Raw genomic sequence first — 21,340 nt, 5'->3', positions numbered from 1 at the left:
GTCATTTGGATAACTAGTGTCACCCTAATGAAACAATGCAACCTGGGACATGCCACCATGTTTATCTCAACATTCGGGACCTCCTGTCTGTCAGTATGTGTAAATCATTTTTTAAAAAAACAAAACCCTAATAGGTTTGTTTATCACCTTGTCGATAGACATTGGTTTTAGATAAGCTTTACATACCGGACTAGTTTACTAAATAAAAAGGTGTTGATCCCCCCCCCCCCATCTTGTTTTGCCATTATAGCTGAGGAGAATCTGCTAGGCTGGTTCTGCATAGATGATGATGGGAATCAGATAAAAAAAGAGAAGCACCCGCTGCTTGTGAAGCACATGCCTGTGATGATGGCCAAACAACAGGAGTTTAAGGTGAGTCATCTTTGTTTGCTAAGGAGATAATATGTTGACTGAAGCATCCATAGGCATGATCTACCTTTTGCTTTTATGAGCATGGGCTAACATGTTTCTCACTGAGGTGAAGTGAAAATAGCTCAGTTGAATTACCATGTGACATGTTCCATTTTTGAGCCTACCTAATGTTATAGAGTTTATATGCCAAGAGCTTATGCCTCTTTAATTCTCACTCATTTACTCTTCTGTGTACGCTGCTCCTGTCTGTAACTATTTTATAGGCACCTGACATATAGATATGAAACAGAAGAAATATGGACCACACCTTGAAGAAATCCAAGGCTGTTTTTAGACAGCACTTTATGCTGTTTTCATGACATTTCCGTGCTTTATATTATCTTTCATATGACATAAAAGCTGATTCTGGAAAACTAGTGGAATCTAGTGGAAGTTTAGCTCTCATTTCCATGTTATTTGCTTTCAGAAATAAATCTGTTTGCAACCCTATAAACCTAAAAGGTCACAGAAAGTTCGTATTGTAACTTCCCATGATGAAATTTCAGGTGTTATTCGAGCATGCAGTTCTTACCCAACCATTTAAAATTTAAGTGTGACATGGTGGCATATCGATGAAAAGGCCACAGTTCCATAATGCAGCAGGCAACACAGTGTAAAAGGAAGATTAGCATCTGAGATAGAAGCAGTGGCATTATAATCAGGAAAAGGAACACGATAATCTCCATGTCTGAATGCACCCCAGCTCATTTTAAGCCACGTCTGCTTATTCTTGCAGGTTATTTTAGAATGTTGTATTATTTTATTGTTAGCCGCCCTGAGCCCGGCTTCGGCTGGGGAGGGCGGGAGATAAATAAAAAAATTATTATTATTATTATTAGGTTCAAGTATCTTGCATGCTAAATGGGCCATGTCACATACAAATAAAATGTATTGTTTTGCTGCTCTGCAAGAAGCCCATTGCATTGATGTGCTGCTGCCACCAAATTTCAGACTTATTTTGACACTAAGAAGACTAGGTGACTTGACTAACAAATTTTTAATGTGTTTTAAGGTGGAGTGTGCTGCTTACAATCCTGAACCATACTCGGGGGAGGAAACTGATCCAGATTCTCTCGCTGTAGAGCATGGTTTTCTGTGGGTAAGTTCTTGAAAGGCCCAATGATGGGGGTTGGGGGGGGACGACAAGAATATTTGTTAATTTCAGTAGTTATGCCAGGTTTTGTAACTAAGGAAGTTGGTCATAATTAGGCCAAGCTAGATGAGACGCTGGGAGTTTATTGATCAAATCTTCTGCTTTTTTAAGATCAAAGCAGTCATGGAAAGAAGGATTAGCCTGTGAATTAGCTGGAGGAAGAGTTGTTTGATCCTGTTTGCCTGGGCTATTTTCCTGATTAACACACAAACACCAGAGTTTTTCTTGGTCCTGTGAGGCAGATCATACTATAAGTTTTTTACTTTGAGGAACAAGGCTGGGGGAAATGGCATAAGGTGGGAAAGTTTTATACACCCGCTCCACCAGTCCAATTTTTATCTCTCCCACATACACCACTGCTGCTTTAAACTGAAAAAAGAAGCCTGTGATTTTTCAGCATCTTGTCTACCTACTTGCTAATTAACAGTTCAAGAAAACATTTCGTTATTGGGTTTTCTGGCTCTTCTAAACTCTGGCAGCAGAGTGGCTTGTGGCCTTGAGGAGCAGTGAATTCATGCAAGTCTCCATTTACTCTCAAAACTTTGTCCTCCAAAGTTTGTTCAAGTTTGAGCTTTTGGTGACTGGAAGGACTGAAGAGGAGCGACTTTCCAAAGCAGAAATGATCATGGGCACATGTCTTGGTCATTCAGTATGTATTTGTATGTTTTGGTAGAGTCAGTGTGGGAAGATGCTTAAGGCACTTCTCTCAAAACCTGCTCATCCTTAGTGCTGTTTATTTGCAGTGACTAGAGATGGAGGAGAAATTTGGTTCAGTGCACCAAATTTGCGCTTTCTGAAACGGTATGCAAACTTGAAAACACAGCTATCCTTCAAAATTCTCACTACTCTGAATTTTGCAATTCAGTTCTCCAGCTACAATTTACAAAATTGCACATATTGGGGATAAATTTGCATTAAAATGAAGATAGTGAAAATAACATACAAGTATGCATTATATTAGGGGAAGTCACTTGAAACAATGTGCACATTAGAAAAAACTGCATGTGAAATGTGGTAGAAGAAATTTGCACTAAAATGCTGATGAATTTCCTTTTTTTAAATAAACAAATAAATTTGCAGATTACTGCAGAATGTGGAGAACTGAATTTAAGATGGAAAAATGAGAACCGATACTGACAGATCCTTTAATCCCTAGCAGCAGCTTATAGCCAACATAACTTATAATAAAATTATTTTTAGATACAGAGACTTAAAAAAATAAAGGTTCTAAGTATCACTCAGTGTAGATTTATTTGTACAAACAAGATCTTAAAAGCCATATAGCACCCTTCAAGAACAACTACAACAGACAATCTCAGCTCCCAGTTCATCTGTTATGAATAAAACTGAATTCCCCCTTCCTGTCCTCAGTATTTTCTTTCTCTCTCTCTCTTAAAGCCTTGAGTTGCCAGAAAAACTTCATTTCACTGCTGAAACCTTGATGAAGCTTTCTTTAATTAGTTTCGCCCTGCATGCATTTTTTGTTAACAGGGATCTTGCTTACAAAAGTACAATAATCTTTTCTTCCAAATTCAGATTGGCAGTTGTACTAACCAAATGGGCCAAATTGCCATCGTATCATTCCAAAACTCCAGTCCAAAAGTTATTGAATGTTTCAATGTGGAATCGCGGATTCTCTGCATGGTCTACATTCCAGAAGACGAGAAACGCAAAGAATCAAATATGCCTTCTGAGCCAGAAGATACACCGACGAAGCCCTCCAGTGTGCCTACCATTTGCCTTGGCATGGAAGAAGGAAGGTGGTTTTCAGTGTTTTTAGTTCATTGATTTGCATGCTTTATTTAATGTCATATTGTCTTACAGTAGAAGGTGTGTCTGTAGTTTGCGTTGTGTTTTGACTAATCTAAAGCCAAATAAAATTCACCAGCCTGCCTTGCTCCATGTCACTATAGTCTGTTCATCTTGTAACATCTATATAAATAATATGAGGCATGGGACTATTGCACTGTTTTCCTGTCCGCAAATGGCATGAATTCAGGTGGGGAGATGCATAGCCCAGTTGTGTCACGTCACATATTTATATTAGATGTCTAGTTTTGCTGTTCAATACATTTTCTTTTTAATTTTTCTAAGAGTTGCCAGGATATAATAATAATAATAATAATAATAATAATAATAATAATAATAATAATAATAATAATAGTAATAAATTTTATGTATACCCCACCCTCCCCAGCCACAGCCAGGCTCAGGGTGGCTAACACCAGTAAAAATTACAGTAAAAACATAATGGGGGTGGGGGGACCAATTTAAAATACAGGTTAAAATGCAATTTCAATACAGCCTCATTTTAAAAGTAGCCCATAGATCACATAAGGGGAGGGAAACATAAGTGTCAGACTGAGTCCAAACCAAAGGCCAGGTGGAACAGCTTTGTCTTGCAGGCCATGAATATAAACCTGTATTAAAGCATGTTTTCTCCCCTTGTTTCTTAATAGCATCTCTGTTTACAAAAGTAGCCAAGGCTCAAAGAAGGTGCGACTTCAGCATTTCTTTGCTCCTGAGAAATCTACTGTCATGAGCCTCGTATACAAGACTCACCATTTGTTTGCTGGGCTTGTCAATGGTAACATTGCCATCTACACAAAGCTGGAAGGTACAGAAATGATATATAATGCCTTGAACGCCTTTGGAATCTTTTGCCAAAATCAGGATTTCATTGTTTTGTTTTTCCTTTTGCTGAATATGTACTTGGAGCAATTTGAGCTGTCATTAAAAATAAAAATAAGTGTGTGGCTATAGCCTATCAGCAGATTGGATGCTGTGATGTGCTGGAACCTCTAAGTGGCTTGTCAATTGCTGCCACGTATTCTTCCTTCTGTTCAGGAATGAGAAGAGAGGCTGTTGCAGGATGCCAGGAGGAGGCAGTGGAAGCGGGAGCAAAGTGACCTGTGATGGTCCTTTCCTTGCCTGTTCTCTTGGCTTGCTTGCTTGCCCTGCACTGCCACTACCACCCTGCTTTTTATGGCTTAGTAGATAAATAGGTACCGCTCCGGCGGGAAGGTAAAACGGCATTTCCGTGCGCTGCTCTGGTTCGCCAGAAGCGGCTTAGTCATGCTGGCCACATGACCTGGAAGCTGTACGCCGGCTCCCTTGGCCAGTAAAGCGAGATGAGTGCCGCAACCCCAGAGTCAGCCACAACTGGACCTAATGGTCAGGGGTCCCTTTACCTTTACCTTTACCTTTACTGGAAAGGAAGCACCCCACAGCCCAGCTTCAGGCCAGATTTAGGTTTGATGAGGCCCTAAGCTACTGAAGGTAATGGGGCCCTTTATATGTCCAGCAGTCCTTTGTCAACAACAAATTGTCACTGTTTTTCATGTTGAATACATGCTATATGGTAATTTATGGACCTAATAGGTATCGAAAGCCATTTGCACATGCAGAATGTAGGCACCCTTTATACAGAAATGAGCAAACCAGTGATATTTTAGGGAACAGGCTAGCAGGCAGGGCCCATTACTTACATCACAGGAGCCTACACAACACAAAACACTGTTGCTGTATGTAGGTTTTATTTTATTTGTTTTTTAGCTTACATTTTGGAAATGTACATCCTGGATTTTTTTCCTTTAAATTTTATGCCCCCCCCCCCAAAAAAAGTGGGGCCCTAAGCTACAGCTTGTTTAGCTTATACATAAATCCGGCACTGCAAAGCATCAAATATAAAAGTTATGGCTGTAGAGTGCTCCATTGTCCAACAGGAAGAGTTGGCAGCAACGGAACTGGCCTCTGGCTGTAGCACATGCCCTAGAATGATTTGCTGGAATGCTACAGCTATGCATATATTAAGCAGAGAGCTCCACGTGCATCCCTTGCAGTGGCAGCCTCTCTTTAATATTTGTAGGCCTCTCTGACTTAGGTTGCTCTCTCTTCATTTAAAATCTGCTGTGCTTATGGCACTTTTCTGTACCTAATAAAAATCATGCCCAGTCATATCAAGGTCCCATCCGTCATCGTCTGCCACCCACTCCATAGCAAGCATTTGTTTTCTTTCTCTTTTTGTAACAATGATCTTCGTACAGCTCAAACTGTTTTCCCAATGATCCATTTTTGAAGTGCTGACCTATTTCGCTGGACATGTAAATCAAGGCTGAAGAGTAATAGGACAGAGAATTTGAACCAATAATGATTGGCACAAGTTGTTTATTAACAGGGAATCCGGAATGTACCACTTGAATAGTAAAACTTGAACTGTTCATTCAGTTCGGCAAGAGTTCATGGTGTTGCAAATATAAATGAGGTAGAAAATGAAATGAAGCTACTTTGTTGGGTATATAATGTAGGGTAGTGTTCTTTCTTGAAACACTATAGAGGAATCTGTGCGATTATGCTGTATGATCATCTGTTTTTATGTTTCCTGAAGAAATAATTTATCTGGGCTTTAGCCAAACATTAACTCTCTGCCCAACTATCTTGACAAGAACAAGCAACAAATTTTCCATGTTCAATGCAGAAATTACAGTGAGGGGGGAAAGTATTTGATCCCCTGCTAACAACAGGAACCCCCCCCCCAAGAAACCTAGAAGACAAAAGTCAGAGATTGATGTGCATGTTTTATTCTGTCTCTCACAGCTACAATAAACCTACCATTAAAATTATGGACTGGTCATTTCTTTGTCAGAGGGCAAATGGGCAAAGTTAGCAGGGGATCAAATACTTCCCCCCCCTCACTGTATGCTTGTTATGCAACTGACACTCAGAAGTTAAGTCTAAAAGTAAAGGGGCCCCTATGTTTGATCCTGGAGTATTGATCCCACCATCTTTCTAAAGCCCTGCTTCTGTTCATCAGAGGCTTTGGCACTCAACATAGGGGGGAAATTCTGCCCCAAGTTGAAAAATTAAATCTATGGAACCTTTTCAAAGGCAAACATTTTCTTTCATTGAAACCTCATTTTATATACCAAAAAAAATCATGTCTTTTTTCCAGCACAGAGTTTTCTAGAATGTTCCTACTAAAGGGTTATGATCCCAAAAAGTGTAGATGCGAACACATGCAGCCAAACATCCTTTGATAACTATTAAGCAGCTAAGCCTATTCAAGAGATAAGTCGCTAAATAGTGGATTGTTTCTTCTGTAGTGGGAACTTAGTGAAAAGCTCGTGGAAAGTTTTAGCTATACAACTGCTTCATAGGTGAAAACACAAATCAGTTCCAACCATTGGTGCATGTTTTAAATCTCACTGCCCTGGCATTAAAAAAAATGTGGTCAGTAGTCACTATTCATGACAATGCGATGTACAAATGTTTATGCTTCACTGCACAACTCAATTAACAAGTCCTATTTGTGGGGTTGTTTTGGCAGTTCCTTTGAAATACCAGTGGTGGAGCTTGTGAGGAAAAGAGGGAAGCTATCAAACCAAAAGATGAATGTTAGTTTTAGCTAAATCAAAGCAGAAACGAGGCAAACTGGCAAGGGAAGGGGACGCATCATATTTAATTAAACCTAGTATATGACAAAAAAATCATGAATGAATGTCAAAGAATTAACCTATATATTATTCAAGCCCCTTTTTTTCCTTGCCAGCTGTGAGTGTTTCGCAAAAAGAGCTGCCAAATGTTCAAAGGAAGGAAGGCCAATTAGTGGAGCAGTGCCATTCTCTAGAAAACTGAACATTAGGATTAGAGCTCCGGTGCACAGCAACAACTTGGGTATTTTCTTGTAATGCAAAGGCCCTTCTCTCTTTCTCCCACCCCTAGTGATTTCCGGGATGAAATGCTCTCATGTTGCTTCCATCTTGACTTGGGTCCTACAATAGACCTTTTTTCCCCGGAATTCAAAGACCAGTATTGCAGTGGTTCCCAAACTCCACCCCGCTATTGGTGCAGTTGAAAACTGCTGAGAGTCTTAGCGAACCACTTAATAATGAGCTTTTCGGCCTGTTGTAGCAATTGCAGTGTGTTGTATGTAGACCACTGTTTGAGAGGATTATAGCACAGCTGGTTTGCATGCAAATGGTTCAATGCCCAGTATCTCCAAGTATGGGGAGAGAGATTGCCTGCCTGAAACCATGGGGAGCAACTGCCAGTCAGTGCAGACAATGCTAAGCTTAATAATAATAATAATAATAATAATAATAATAATAATAATAATAATAATAATTTATTATTTATACCCCGCTCGTTTGGCTGGGTTTCCCCAGACACTCTGGGCGGCTTCCAACAAAACACTAAAATACAGTAACCTATTAAACATTAAAAGCTTCCCTAAATAGGGCTGCCTTCAGATGTCTTGTAAAAGTTTGGTAGTTATTTTTCTCTTTGACATCTGGTGAGAGGGCGTTCCACAGGGCGGGTGCCACTACCAAGAAGGCCCTCTGCCTGGTTTCCTGTAACTTGGCTTCTCGCAGTGAGGGAACCGCCAGAAGGCCCTCGGCACTGGACTTCAGTGTCCGGGCAGAATGATGGAGGTGGAGATGCTCCTTCAGGTATACTCGACCGAGGCCATTTAGGGCTTTAAAGGTCAGCAACAACACTTTGAATTGTGCTTGGCAACGTACTGGGAGCCAGTGTAGGTCTTTCAAGACCGGTGTTATATGGTCTCGACGGCCACTCCCAGTCACCAGTCTAGCTGCCGCATTCTGGATTAGTTGTAGTTTCCGGGTCACCTTCAAAGGTAGCCCCACATAGAGCGCATTGCAGTAGTCCAAGCGAGAGATAACCAGAGCATGCACCACTCTGGCGAGACAGTCCGTGGGCAGGTAGGGTCTCAGCCTACGTACCAGATGGAGCTGGTAAACAGCTGCCCTGGACACAGAATTGACCTGTGCCTCCATGGACAGCTGTGAGTCCAGAATGACTCCGAGGCTGCGACCTGGTCCTTCAGGGCCACAGTTACCCCATTCAGGACCAGGGAATCCTCCACACCTGCCCGCCTACTGTCCCCCCAAAACAGTACTTTGTCTTGTCAGAATTCAACCTCAATCTGTTAGCCGCCATCCATCCTCCAACTGCCTCCAGACACTCACACAAGACCTTCACCGCCTTCACTGGTTCCGATTTGAAAGAGAGGTAGAGCTGGGTATTATCCGCATACTGATGAACACCCAGCCCAAACCCCCTGATGATCTCTCGCAGTGGCTGCATGTAGATGTTGAAAAGCATGGGGGAGAGGACATACCCCTGAGGCACCCCACAAGTGAGAGCCCAGGGGTCTGAACACTCATCCCCCACCACCACTTTCTGAACACGGCCCAGGAGGAAGGAGTGGAACCACTGTATAACAGTGCCCCCAATGATCGGACTCATCATAAGGGAGCTTCCTGTGTTCCTTGCATGGTATTGCCATTGTTGTCTGTGGCTCAATGCCTTTGAGTTTTTGGTTTCTTTTCTCTCCTGCCCAGCTGTGGTCTTTGGTCAAAGAGGTTTTTGAAGCAGTACAAAAACCTCACAAAACTCGTTTGACTAGAGGCTACAGCAGGACAGGGGAAAGAAAAGAATAGAATGCATTCTGGGCAAGGAGGACTGCATTATATTATATATGAAAATAGATTGTCTCATGATCTCCCTGGGCATCCATTGACAGCCGTTTTTTTCTCTCTCTCTCTTGTCTCTTCTTGCTAAAGATGGAAGTTGGAACTCAGAACCTCAGAAAGTAGTAAAGTTGGGTGTCCTTCCAGTAAGAAGTCTCCTTGTCATGGAAGAAACCATCTGGGCTGCTTCTGGCGGACAAATTTTTATAATCAGTACCGAAACTCATACTGTAGAGGTAAACAAAACAAAACAAAACCCTTCCAATTATGCCTTTTTTTAAAAAATGTTTCATATAGCTCTGTTTTCTACATGAACTGTGTACATTTCATTTCAGGTCAGCTTAACACCTGCAGAAAATATGGTGATCTGGTTTGTTCTCACCTCATCATAGCTCAGGCTATAAATGAGTCATTGCGCTTTAAGGGTGTCCAAGCAGAAAGCTTATTATGCTTGCTGTTCCTCCTGACAACAGTCTAAACACTTAGGGAACAGAGACAAGCGAGCTGGGTGCCAGCATGAACCATCCATGATTAAAGTACGGCTCCCATGTCTATCCTTCTTTGAATTTTGCACTTCTCACCTGCTGAGTGTGGATGAAGCACTAGCCATTAGCTTTTTGTTACTGGCCACTCCATAGTTTGTCATCTTTGTATTTGGTACCTCTGTTGTCTTTGTCAAACCATAGCCCTGCTTTGGAGAACTCACCCTCTACCCCGGCCATCAGATACCTCAGGGGTTTTTTTAAAGCAAAGCTATGGCCTGTTTTTTCAAACAACTTCAAATCCAGTAGAAAGCTCTACTCTTCCTTTTTTTTTTCCCTGACAGTTTTAGATATGGCATTAAAACCACTTGACGTGTGTATGCTGTCCCTTCTGTCTTAACATTAAAAAATTCAAGCTTCAATCGTACTCGCAGGGTGTTGGGAAGAACAGGAGGACAATATTATTAATATACAAAGAGTATTCTGGCTGGAGGTCCAGAACCCAACTGTGGCCTCAGCCCAGCACTCTTGCTAATAGGGAAGAGAATTATGTAAAGCAGAAGTCGATTGAGACTGACAACTGCTGTCCTCGGCTGCCCACCTCTCTGTGAGCTGCTAACCCTTTCCATTCACCAGACCACTTCAGGTGCCAGCATCCTTGCCTGATGCCAAAGCACCCATCAATCAAATATGGTGCACATTGCCCCTGACAACATGCACACTCAAGATCAATTGCCAGTTAATAATATTGACAAAAGACTGCCCTCCGGGTCTGCAGCTCAGCCACTCTCGTGTCCATAATAAATGCTACTTAATGTCTTTCTCACATGTTAAATATTTTCAAGGCAAAAGACCAAATCGAGATGCAGAGCCGTCTCTGTGGCTTCCTACCCATTGTTCGTTCCTTGCTGTGTGTTTAAGACACTTGGAAGCCTCCTTTTGGAAGCCTCATCACAAGCTGAACTTAAAGGAAGCTTTTTGGTCTAAGCTCTCATGGAAGCTGTATGCCAGTTTATAACATTGTGGTTATAATGTGTGTGTCTATGTGTTTTTATTTAGCAATTGCAGATCTGGCCACCCTACCCCGCCCCAGTATGTTGTAGCTCTCATAAGGGTATCTAAGTTATAGGGAATCTACAAGAGAGGGAATCCTCATTTTTCTTTTCTGCAAACAAAGGCACTGTAATTCAAATGAGCTTGCAAGGGTGGCTCATAAGAAACCATGGACACAAATATTCTGGATGGAGTAGGAAGAAGCAAGCCCAGCTGCCCTGAACATGATAACACTTTGCTGTTTCTCGGACAGGGCAAACATCCACCTCCATTTTTGTGATTGCTGCAGAACCTTCACCAGTACCAGCTCCCAATGTCAATCTAGAAGTTATGGTAGTGCCCTAGCCAGAACCGGAGTCCAGGACTTATTCCTAGATGTTGCTATGCAACCAGAGCAGTGCATAGAATTAGGGTGCTACTACTGTTGCTTTAGGGGACGCAGGTGGCACTGTGGGTTAAACCACAGAGCCTAGGACTTGCCGATCAGAAGGTCGGCGGTTCAAATCCCTGCGGCGGGGTGAGCTCCCGTTGTTTGGTCCCTGTTCCTGCCAAACTAGCAATTCGAAAGCACGTCAAAGTGCAAGTAGATAAATAGGTACCACTCCGGTGGGAAGGTAAACGGTGTTTCCGTGTGCTGCTCTTGTTCACCAGAAGCGGCTTAGTCATGCTGGCCACGTGACCTGGAAGCTGTACGCCGGCTCCCTCGGCCAATAAAGTGAGATTAGCGCCGCAACGCCAGGGTCGGTCATGACTGGACCTAATGGTCAGGGGTCCCTTTACCTTTACTGTTGCTTTATTGAAATTCCATCAATTGTGAAGTGTTTGCCCTTCCAAAAGATGATGATGGTGATATAATAATAATACTATTAATAATAATAATAATATTTATACCCCGCCCATCTGGCTGGGTTTCCCCAGCCACTCTGGGGGGCTCCCAACAGAATATTAAAACATGATAAAACATCAAACATTAAAAACTTCCCTTCAGATGTCTTCTAAAAGTCAAATAGTTGTTTATGTCCTTGACATCTGATGGGAGGGCGTTCCACAGGGCGGGCACTACTACCGAGAAGACCCTCTGCCTGGTTCCCTGCAACCTCACTTCTTGCAGTGGGCAATCACCAGAAGGCCCTCAGAGCTGGACCTCAGTGTCTGGGCTGAACGATTGGGGTGTAGTCTCTCCTTCAGGTATACAGGGCTGAGACCATTTAGGGCTTTAAAGGTCAGCACCAACACTTTGAATTGTGTTCAGAAACGTACTAGGAGCCAATGAAGGCCTTTCAGGACCAGTGTTATATGGTCTCGGCGGCCACTCCCAGTCACCAGGCTAGCTGCCGCAAAAGAGAGTTGCTTAATAACTAGCGGATTTCACAAAAACATTATTGGGTTTTAGGGTGCCTTTGATTACTTGCCTCTCATGCATGTTTGGCAAGGCTGCTTTCCCGCTTAATAAGCTGCTACTTCAGAATTGTCTCAGGTCCCATCTCGTAGGTGTCTGGTGCACAGAAAGCTCAGTGTTCGTGAAACGGATCTTCCTTTCAGTGTTCAGGGGAGAAAAGTGCCCCGGCGGAGATGTAAGACAATCCTAATGTTCAGTGTTTTTTGTGTGGATGAAATACATGACAACTTCATTTTAAAATCAAACAAAGCCATCTGAAACGCACTAGATAAACAAGAAATACCCTGTGTTCCTTGGTCGGATGCCTAAATGCCGCTCTTTCTCTCTTTCTCCCGAGTAGTTAAAAGTCAGTCACTTCTCCTGAACAATGGTGCCCATTATACAGAACTTGCTATGCCTGAGAAAGCACAGTTCAGTTTTTGGCACAGCTCTTTGGGCCTGAATCACAAAAGAGTTTGTACTGGGTGTAAGTGTGGGGGGGGGGAGAGAGAGATGCACACTGTGATGTGCTGTTGTAACAGTGGTCGGCCATCGCAGGCACCACTGTGTTGAAAGATTTGGCTGTGACTCCGAAAAATGTGTGATGGAGATCTAGTGTTGCCATAGAGTTGGAGCTTGAGAAAAGAAATACAGGCCTCCTTTGGAGAGGAGGAAATTGAAGTTGCAATGGATTGCTGAGGCCATCGGAAGAATGCTATGGTGGATTCATTTTGCTGAGAGTAGCAACGACTGCAATGCATTTTATATTTCCCCCGTTAGAGAAATGGGAAAATGGTTGGAGGGCAATTGCTAGACATGTGCATGTTCTCTTCTGGAAGAGGACTGTCAGTAGAGCATTAGACTCATAATATCAGGGTCGTGGATTCGAGTCCCATGCTTGGCAAAAGATTTGTGCATTACAGGGGACTAGGCTGGATGGCTCTCGCGATCTCTTTCAGATCTATGATTCTACGAATCCCAATGGGCAGCAAACCATAGTACAGTGGTACCTTGGTTTACAACCATAATCCATTCCAGAGGTTCGGTTGTAAACCGAAACAGGTTGTAACCCAAGGCGCGCTTTTGCCAATGGGGCCTCCCCCCCAAAAATTGCTTGTAATCCAAAAAAAGGGACACGCACTTCCAGGTTTGACATGGTTGTAATCCAAAATGGTTGTAATCCAAAACAGTTGCAAACCAAGGTACCACTGTACTGAATTGCACTTCTTGTTGTTTCTCCCCTGGCAGAGGAAAGAGTAGGGCACTATGGTAGGTTTGGGTGTCTTTGCTTTGAAAGAAAGAGAGCACAACTTCACACATAGAAGTAATGGCAAAATGGAAGAGAGAGAGAGACTGGGAAGAGGTTGGGTGACTGACACTAATCTGCAAGGCTGGCCTTCAAGGGGATACCCATTGTTTCTCCAGTCAGAGTGCTTTTGGCACAGCTTCTAGTTAGTTGCTGTTTTGTTTATTTTTTGTTTTTAAATGACTACTATTTGCTAATGTAGTAATGATACTCTTTTGGTATAAATCCTAGAAACTGGCTGTTAGTTTCTGCGGCCGCTTGGATTCAAGAATGGTACCAACTGAGAGATGGTGTTCAGCACTGTCTCTTTCTGCCTTAGTATCACTATTTGTTGATCTGCATGTGCTATTTTTTATGTTGTACTATATGAACTGGTGAATTGCTTTTAAAAGGTCTTTGGTATACGGCCTCGGTCCTGTATACCTGAAGGAGTGTCTCCACCCCCATCATTCAGCCCGGACACTGAGATCCATCGCCGAGGGCCTTCTGGCAGTTCCCTCATTGAGAGAAGTGGGGTTACAGGGAACCAGGCAGAGGGCCTTCTCGGTAGTGGCACCCACCCTGCGGAACGCCCTCCCTTCAGATGTGAAGGAAATAAGTAGCTATCTTATCTTTAAAAGACATCAGAAGGCAGCCCTGTTCAGGGAAGTTTTTAATATTTAACGCTGTATTGTTTTTAACACTCGATTGGAAGCCGCCCAGAGTGGCTGGGGAAACTCAGCCAGATGGGTGGGGTACAAATAATAAATTATTATTATTATTATTATTATTATTATTATTATTATTATTATTATTATTATTATTATTATTAGGAACTCTGGTCTGAATGGTATGCATAGCTGAAATGATGCACGTCATCCTATACTATTTGGGAAAGGGTAACTTCTTTTTTAAAAAATATTGACATCTTTTTTTCCAAATAGCACAGTTCCTTTCAATAAACCTGTGCTAATAGCAAGGAAATAGCAAGCTAGCAAAACCCACCTGCAGAGGCCAAGGACATCCCAGTTCCTCCAGCAATAATGCAAGGCAGAATGACATGTGTCAGAGATGAACGCTGGAGTATGAGACATGGGAGTAAGCAGTGACCAAAGCCAATAATATGAGTCATGAGAAATTGGGGGGAGCGGGAACCCTCCACAATTAATTAACTTGCTGCCTACATAAAGTATGATCACGGCCTTTTGTCTCGCATCAGTTTCAACAGTGAAGCACGCATTGTCTTGAAGTATAATGAATTAGCTGGCAAATACAGAATGTGGTAAGAGAAGCACTTCTTGAAAATGTTAGCTGCTGTACCAACAGAATGGATTCTTGCTTGTTCACTCTAGAAACCTAATGTTCAACCATCTAAGGGACAAATACTTTTTTTAAAAAAAACTGGGAAATAGTCTACTACCCCCATCATTCAGTTTTTAATGTGTGACATTTTGATGTATTTTTTATCTTTGTTGGAAGCTGCCCAGAGTGGCTGGGGAAACCCAGCCAGATGGACGGGGTACAAATAATAAATTATTATTATTATTATTATTATTATTATTATTATTATTATTATTATTATTACTTTCTATTGGCACGGAATGAATAAGACTTCATAATAGAAACCTATAGCCCTTCCTCTAACCCATGATTTGCTAAACTTGGGTCTCCAGCTGTTTTTGGACTACAAGTTCCATCACCCCTAGCTAGCAGGGCCAGTGGTCAGGGATGGTGGGAATTGTAGTTCAAACCCAGCTGGAAATCCAGGTTTGAGAAACCCTGTTCTAATAGATGTTGCAACAGTAAGGGTGCGGATCCTAACCAATTTGTCAGAAGCCCCCACCCAGCAACAGGGGATTCCTAGATAAAGTAACAGCTGGCTTCCATTTCCCACCTTCAGTCCGAGTCAAGTGCTGGGTTGAGTGTCTTCTTCTGCAGCAGGGTCAAAGGGAAGAGAACTTAGATTGTGAGGGCAGGGTGGGAGGGAATGGGTCGTGCTTTATAGCAGGTATCATTCTTATAATAACTCCAAACTTGTAACACAAATATCCTTTGGGAACTGTGGCATCCATCCCCAATTAATCATTCCCTAATTAAGAAGGATAAAATTACGTGGACGCATTCCAGCGGGTGGGTGAGATAAGAGACTACACCAGTCACCAAACATAAGAAAGAAAATGTCTACAATTCTAGTCCCATTCCTGACTTATAGAACATAGAATGGGGAGGGGAAAGGCTTTCTACCTAGTCTTTTTCCTGATAAAAGTATTCTAAGCTCTTGTCTTGGGTGGAAGCAAGATGCAAACTTTCTCAGCTCTGTAAATTATTAGCTCTTTCGTCCCAACCCACAGCTGATAATAAAAACCACTTATTCTCCCTCTACCCTTAATCATTTTGCTAGGGTAATTCTTGCCCCTTTCAGTAGGCAATACGATACGATAATCTTTATTGTCATTGTCCCATACAGAACAACGAAATTGAAAAATCTACATAAGACATTCGAAAACCAACAGGCCTGCTATCCCAGCTATCCCAACCTGGTTAGCCCCCTAAAAACTCTGTGATACCCCATTTTTAAATACAATATAATCCCATAGAGACTCCTTACACTGTGTTTAAAACCAAAATTGCATTTGGATAGAAACTGTTTCTCAGGTGTCTAGTCCTAGTCTTTATAACCCTGTACCTTCTTCCAGAAGGCAGAAGCTGAAAGAGATCATTTCCGGGGTGCACACTATCCTGTGCTATCTCTGCAGCTTTTTTAATGCACTTAGAAGCATAGATTTGATCTAAGGTCTCTTAAGCCATTGTGAACCTCTGATACTTTCCATTGCAGATATATCAGTGCTTGTGCAACTATAGGGTTTCTACAAGGGCATGGGACTATACAGAAAGTGCTCCCTTCCCCGTTAAACTGTGAAGATGAAGGAAGTGTAGCTCTGTAGATCAGGGGTGACAAACCTCTTCTGGTTGCTGGACCATATCCTTATCTCCCCACCCCTGCTGGGCCAGATTTTCCCTCCCTGTCAATCGCCTGACATCACTATGACATTAGGTGATGCTGTGCTTTTAAGCCCCCCATTGTCAGGACTTTAAAGCTCAGTACAGGACTGTTTGAAAGCCCTTTTGTTGGGATTCAAAGTGTGACTTGAGAGGTTCTGAACTCCCTGTTCCAGTAATTGCACAGACAGGTTTTGGATCACAGCCTTTGTATGTTACAGCTTCTTGCAAGTAATAAAATGTATATAGCCAGAAAAAAACAGACTTTCATGTGTTAGGAATACAGTGTCAGTATATGGATGAAGATAGTCTTTTGTTTCTTTGTTTTTACACGCAACTAAATGTATATTAATGTCACAGTAGAATCAACTACTACAACATTTCTCCAATGAAAATAGGGACATTCTTAGGAATAGCGGGGCATTCCAGGATCATATTAGAAACCAGGATGGCTTCTCTAAATCAGGGATGTCCCTGGAAAATATAGACACTTGGAGGGTCTCCTGCTGTCATTTGCTTTGTGAGATAACCCTTGAAGGCCAATATACAGTAGAATATTCCCACAGTTATCTGCCTCAGAGATACTGTGAGGTAGGAATGCATTAAACCTGTTTTGCAGCAGTTGTACTAGCTGCCTGTCAGCTTCTGGGCCACATAGAAACATACACACACCTTGGAGACCCATGTTCTCTGTATGAGCAATCACTGTTTAACTGACGGTCTTGCTCTGCAACAGGAGGCCACCAGGTGCAAGGAACAGGTCTTAGCTCTGCAGCATTGGAGCAATAACAGTAATCTTGGTGAGCCCACAGCTGCTTCCTTCTGCGTACAATATAAAATCTTCCCATTTCTAAAGGCACTTGACTGTTGAGTTTTAATTCTTTGATTTGCATTTGCAGGTTTTTCATTGTTTATTTTGTGTTAATACGTTTTATCTTGAGTTAATGTTTTGAAGGAATCTGCTCTGAGTATTGGAAAAGTACATTGCACCCTTTAAAATAAATGCATTTTCAATGCCTACATTCAATGTCTACTTTCAGCTGCTTTCATAGTTAGTGTTTTGTTTGTGTACTTTTGAGTTTGTCAGTACTTATTTCTCAGTAGATATGCGTAGGGAATGCACTGTAAATAGCACTGAGTTCAGTAGGACTTCCAAGTGTGTAAGATTGCAGATTTAATGTGTTAGTAAAAACAGCCTACTTGGCTTTGAGTTTTATTTATGCGTTCCCATTTTATTTTGATCAGTTTCACGGCTGTTAATGTTCTCTAATCTATCTTAATCATAAAGAAAGCAATAGTGCTGCATGGTGTCACATAATGATATGTATCACAGCAACCAATGATCCTCAAATAACCCACTTGGAAAGATTTGATTTATTCCTAATATCATTTGTATTTTTTCCTGTACAGCTCAATTTTTCACCCACCTTTTAACACGGAGTTCAGTAAAAAAAAAAAAAAGCTGTATATAATTGCCTTTTGTAACTTTAGATTTAAAAACAGAATATTTTGGTTACTGACTGAACTGAGCTTTCTCATGATTGATGTGAGTCAATTGATTTGACAAAATTAACACAATCCTTCTTGGCCATATATTCCCTCCCCCCCCCCTTCCCGGTCTTGTTCTTTCCTTGAGTAATGCCATCTGTTCCCATATATTTGAAGGAGAGGATTCAGAGCTGTGTTTTTGCAGAATAATATAACTGGAACTGTCACAATTATTCCTTTTATCAAGAGGCATCTGCAACATAAGCTATTTTGCTTATCCGAATGAGTTCAGAATATCTTCAAATAGAACATATTACATGCAGATATTTGAACCGATATGTCGACATTCCTTGTCTAGGGTGGGCTGAAATCTGTGAAGTTTAATGGAACAAGACTATTCTCGCTATAACTTGTTAAAATCCCTAGGGTGAACAGAGTTCAGATCCATCATTGTTCCAGGATTCTGTCATCCAATTGGTTCCACTCTGGTTAAATTTTGAGGAAATCTGGATTTTCGAATGCCAGGGTGAACAACAGTCAGTTGTTGTGGGTGTAAAGGAGAAGACCTATTCTGTAAAGGCCCCATCGCTCTGGGACACATTACCAACTATTCTCTGACAAGACCCACTCCTTGAAGACCTACTTTTTTTTTCTTGATTACTCTTTTCCTTCTATTGTTGAGTTTGGTGATTGATATGTTCTGTGGGTTGTAGCTGTGTCGCTCAGCTGGTGACAAGGCTTCTGCCAATCGAACAGGGAGGCAAGCGGTTTTTGGCACCCCTCTCAAATCTGCTGCCCCCTACTGCCCAAAAAATCCTGCTCGCAGGGGAGGATTTGAGGACCTTCCAGTGCTTATTTAAGGAACTTGCAAAGACTCCAAGAGGAAGGAAAAAGTTTTGAAATTGGCTGCTCTGCTGACAGTAGCCTTACTGTCAACAGAGGGACACCTTAGGACACACCCTTGTATTTTGGAGTTGAGTGCTGTTGTTTTTCTTCTATAATAGGAACATCTGAATCCCAGTGTTAAAATACAGTTTCGTTAAAATACAGCATTTGGAGTTTCCTAATCATTATGAGTTTTCCATCCATACATGTATGTTGTGGGAACAAGAGAGAGAGTTTAATTCTTGACACAGCTTACAGTGGGTACCTGGTTTATTTACCCTGAGAAAACAACCAACCTTTAATTGTTTTAATTATGGTAGCCTGCCCTGGAACCTTAGGGTGAAGAGCAGGCTAATCATCATCAATGACAACTGTAGATTACAGGTGTTTTTTGTTCTGCTATGTTATTTTGAGTTACTTCTGTCTATTACTCAGTGCCACTTTGAAGCCCATCAAGAGGAAGGGATGGTGATTTCTCATATGGCTGTCGCAGGAGTTGGGATCTGGATTGCCTTCACATCGGGATCTACGCTTCGCCTTTTCCACACCGAAACCCTTAAACATCTCCAAGATGTGAATGTCGCTACCCTGGTTCACAATATGTTGTCAGGTACCAGCGTTATATACATTTATTTAAGGGTGTCCGCTTTGTTCAGGTTGTGGAACTTTTTGAGTGTTCCAGTGCTTCACAGGCATGGCAGCTAAATAAGAAATTTGCATAATCACAATATGTAAGTCATGATAACTTGGGGGGGGGGGGGTTAAAACGCAATTGCATAGTATTCCAGCTTTTTGTCCATATCTTGCATAGCTTTAAAAGAAAACAAAATTGTGCACAGCCAAGAAAAGTTGGTATTTGAAGATGAAAAGCCATTTTTCATGTCTGCCTGGACCCTGCTATACTTGTTTTTAAGCAAGGGCTTATATTTAAGATGTGCTTATAACTATGGACCAAGCTATGGAAAAAGTCACCCCAATATCTTTGCCCAAAATGTGGTTATTAAGCCCTTTAAGGTAAAGGTAAAGGATCCCTGGACAGCTAAGTCCAGCCAAATTTGACTTTGGGCTGCAGCACTCATATCCACTTTCAGGCCGAGGGAGCCGGTGTTTGTCCATAGACAGCTTTCTGGGTCATGTGGCCAGCATGACTAAACCACTTCTGGCACAATAGAACACCGGGATGGAAGCCAGAGTGCAAGGAAATGCTGTTTACCTTCCCACCCACACCTATTTATCTACTCGCACTCGTGTGCTTTTGAACTGCTAGATTGGCAGAAGCTGGGACAGAGCAACGGGAGCTCACCTCGTCATGTGGATTCGAACCGCTGACCTTCCAATCGGCAAGCCCAAGAGGCTCAGTGGTTTAGACCACAGTGCCACCCTCATCCCTACTACGCCCTTATTTATGATGTTAGATGGAAAGCCAGTGTGGTGTAGTGGTTAAGAGCAGTAGATTCGTAATCTGGGGAACCAGGTTCGCGTCTCCGCTCCTCCACATGCAGCTGCTGGGTGACCTTGGGCTAGTCACACTTCTTTGAAGTCTCTCAGCCCCACTCACCTCACAGAGTGTTTGTTGTGGGGGAGGAAGGGAAAGGAGAATGTTAGCCGCTTTGAGACTCCTTAGGGTAGTGATAAAGCGGGATATCAAATCCAAACTCCTCTTCTTCTTCTTATGGCCCTTCCCCCTACCCCTTTTAGCAAAACTCAATCTTTAGGGGAATTTACATTCAGTTGTTCATTAAATTCAAATTTGCACAGTGTGATTACAGTGAGCAGCCTGCAATTTGTTTATTTTTTGTTTTTATGTTTAAGAGTATTTAGTGTTGTTTTTAATAGGGTTACTTGTTTAATTGCTTTTTTAATATTTCTATTTATATTGTGTGTTTTAGTTGTATCCATTTTAATTTATTCTGTGAGCCACCCTGAGTCCTGCCATGGGATGAAGGTGGGAGATAAATAAATAGAATGACCTGGAAACAGACAGACATTTTCAAAGCAATTCCTGAGTGTGTCCTTTTCCTGTAAATGTGAAAGTAGATAGTAGGGAGTTGGGTGTGGATTTTGCCCTTAACTAGTCTCAAATATAGTAAAATATCCCCATCCACTGCCAGCCCTTCTGTCTCACCGACAGCTTTATTAGGTCCAAAATGCCCTGTGTTTTGAGTTTATTAAAGCTATGTTTGGGGTCCCCCCCAGTTTTTCTAATAGCCATGTCTAACTTTGTTTCATACTCACACATAAGCTTGTTTTGAGTTCAGAAAGGGTTTCCATTCAGTTTGCCACCATTGTGGAAAAAGAATCAATGTTTTGTAGTGTTAGGGACAAACTGTATTTCCCCCTCCTCTCCCCCCACCTTCTATGCTTGGTAGTAACTATTTTGTGTGTTTTTAATGGAGGGAGAAAAAGCTAACTGGAAAATATTTAGTCTTAGCTGCAATTGCCATGGAAATAAAACAAGATGATGTAAACTGTGCTTTTCTGTTAAAGAGCTTGAGTTAATTATATATGTGTGTGTGCCCTGGTGTCATTACCATAACATTTCAGCTGCTTTTATTTTATCTGAAGAATTTTTCCTCTCCTTATAAGCAAACAACCGAAGTTTCAATAGAGTTCTTAGAATCGCGATTAATGCTTGAGACAAATGTGTTATACTTGAGAAAAGGAATCATTTTAACATTTAAAATGAGTACACTGGGTATCACTTTTTTGCAT

The 21,340-nt window shown here is 41.8% G+C and overlaps 1 protein-coding gene across 6 annotated transcripts in view; it reads left to right on the top strand.

Annotated features, from left to right (window-relative positions):
* Positions 1-21,340, top strand: part of ARHGEF10 (Rho guanine nucleotide exchange factor 10) — a 104,783-nt gene that overhangs the window by 63,534 nt on the left and 19,909 nt on the right. For all 6 annotated transcript variants that reach the window (XM_081188968.1, XM_081188967.1, XM_081188963.1 and 3 more), the window contains 6 exons: positions 251-372; positions 1,424-1,510; positions 3,101-3,324; positions 4,024-4,181; positions 9,151-9,293; positions 19,064-19,238. In XM_081188968.1, coding sequence (XP_081045094.1) covers positions 251-372; positions 1,424-1,510; positions 3,101-3,324; positions 4,024-4,181; positions 9,151-9,293; positions 19,064-19,238 — 909 coding nt within the window. The remainder of the gene's footprint in view (positions 1-250; positions 373-1,423; positions 1,511-3,100; positions 3,325-4,023; positions 4,182-9,150; positions 9,294-19,063; positions 19,239-21,340) is intronic.

Source organism: Podarcis bocagei (assembly GCF_964188305.1).
Source record: "Podarcis bocagei genome assembly, chromosome: 3".
Taxonomy (NCBI): Eukaryota; Metazoa; Chordata; class Lepidosauria; order Squamata; family Lacertidae; genus Podarcis; species Podarcis bocagei.
This window is presented reverse-complemented; position numbering and strand designations above follow the sequence as displayed.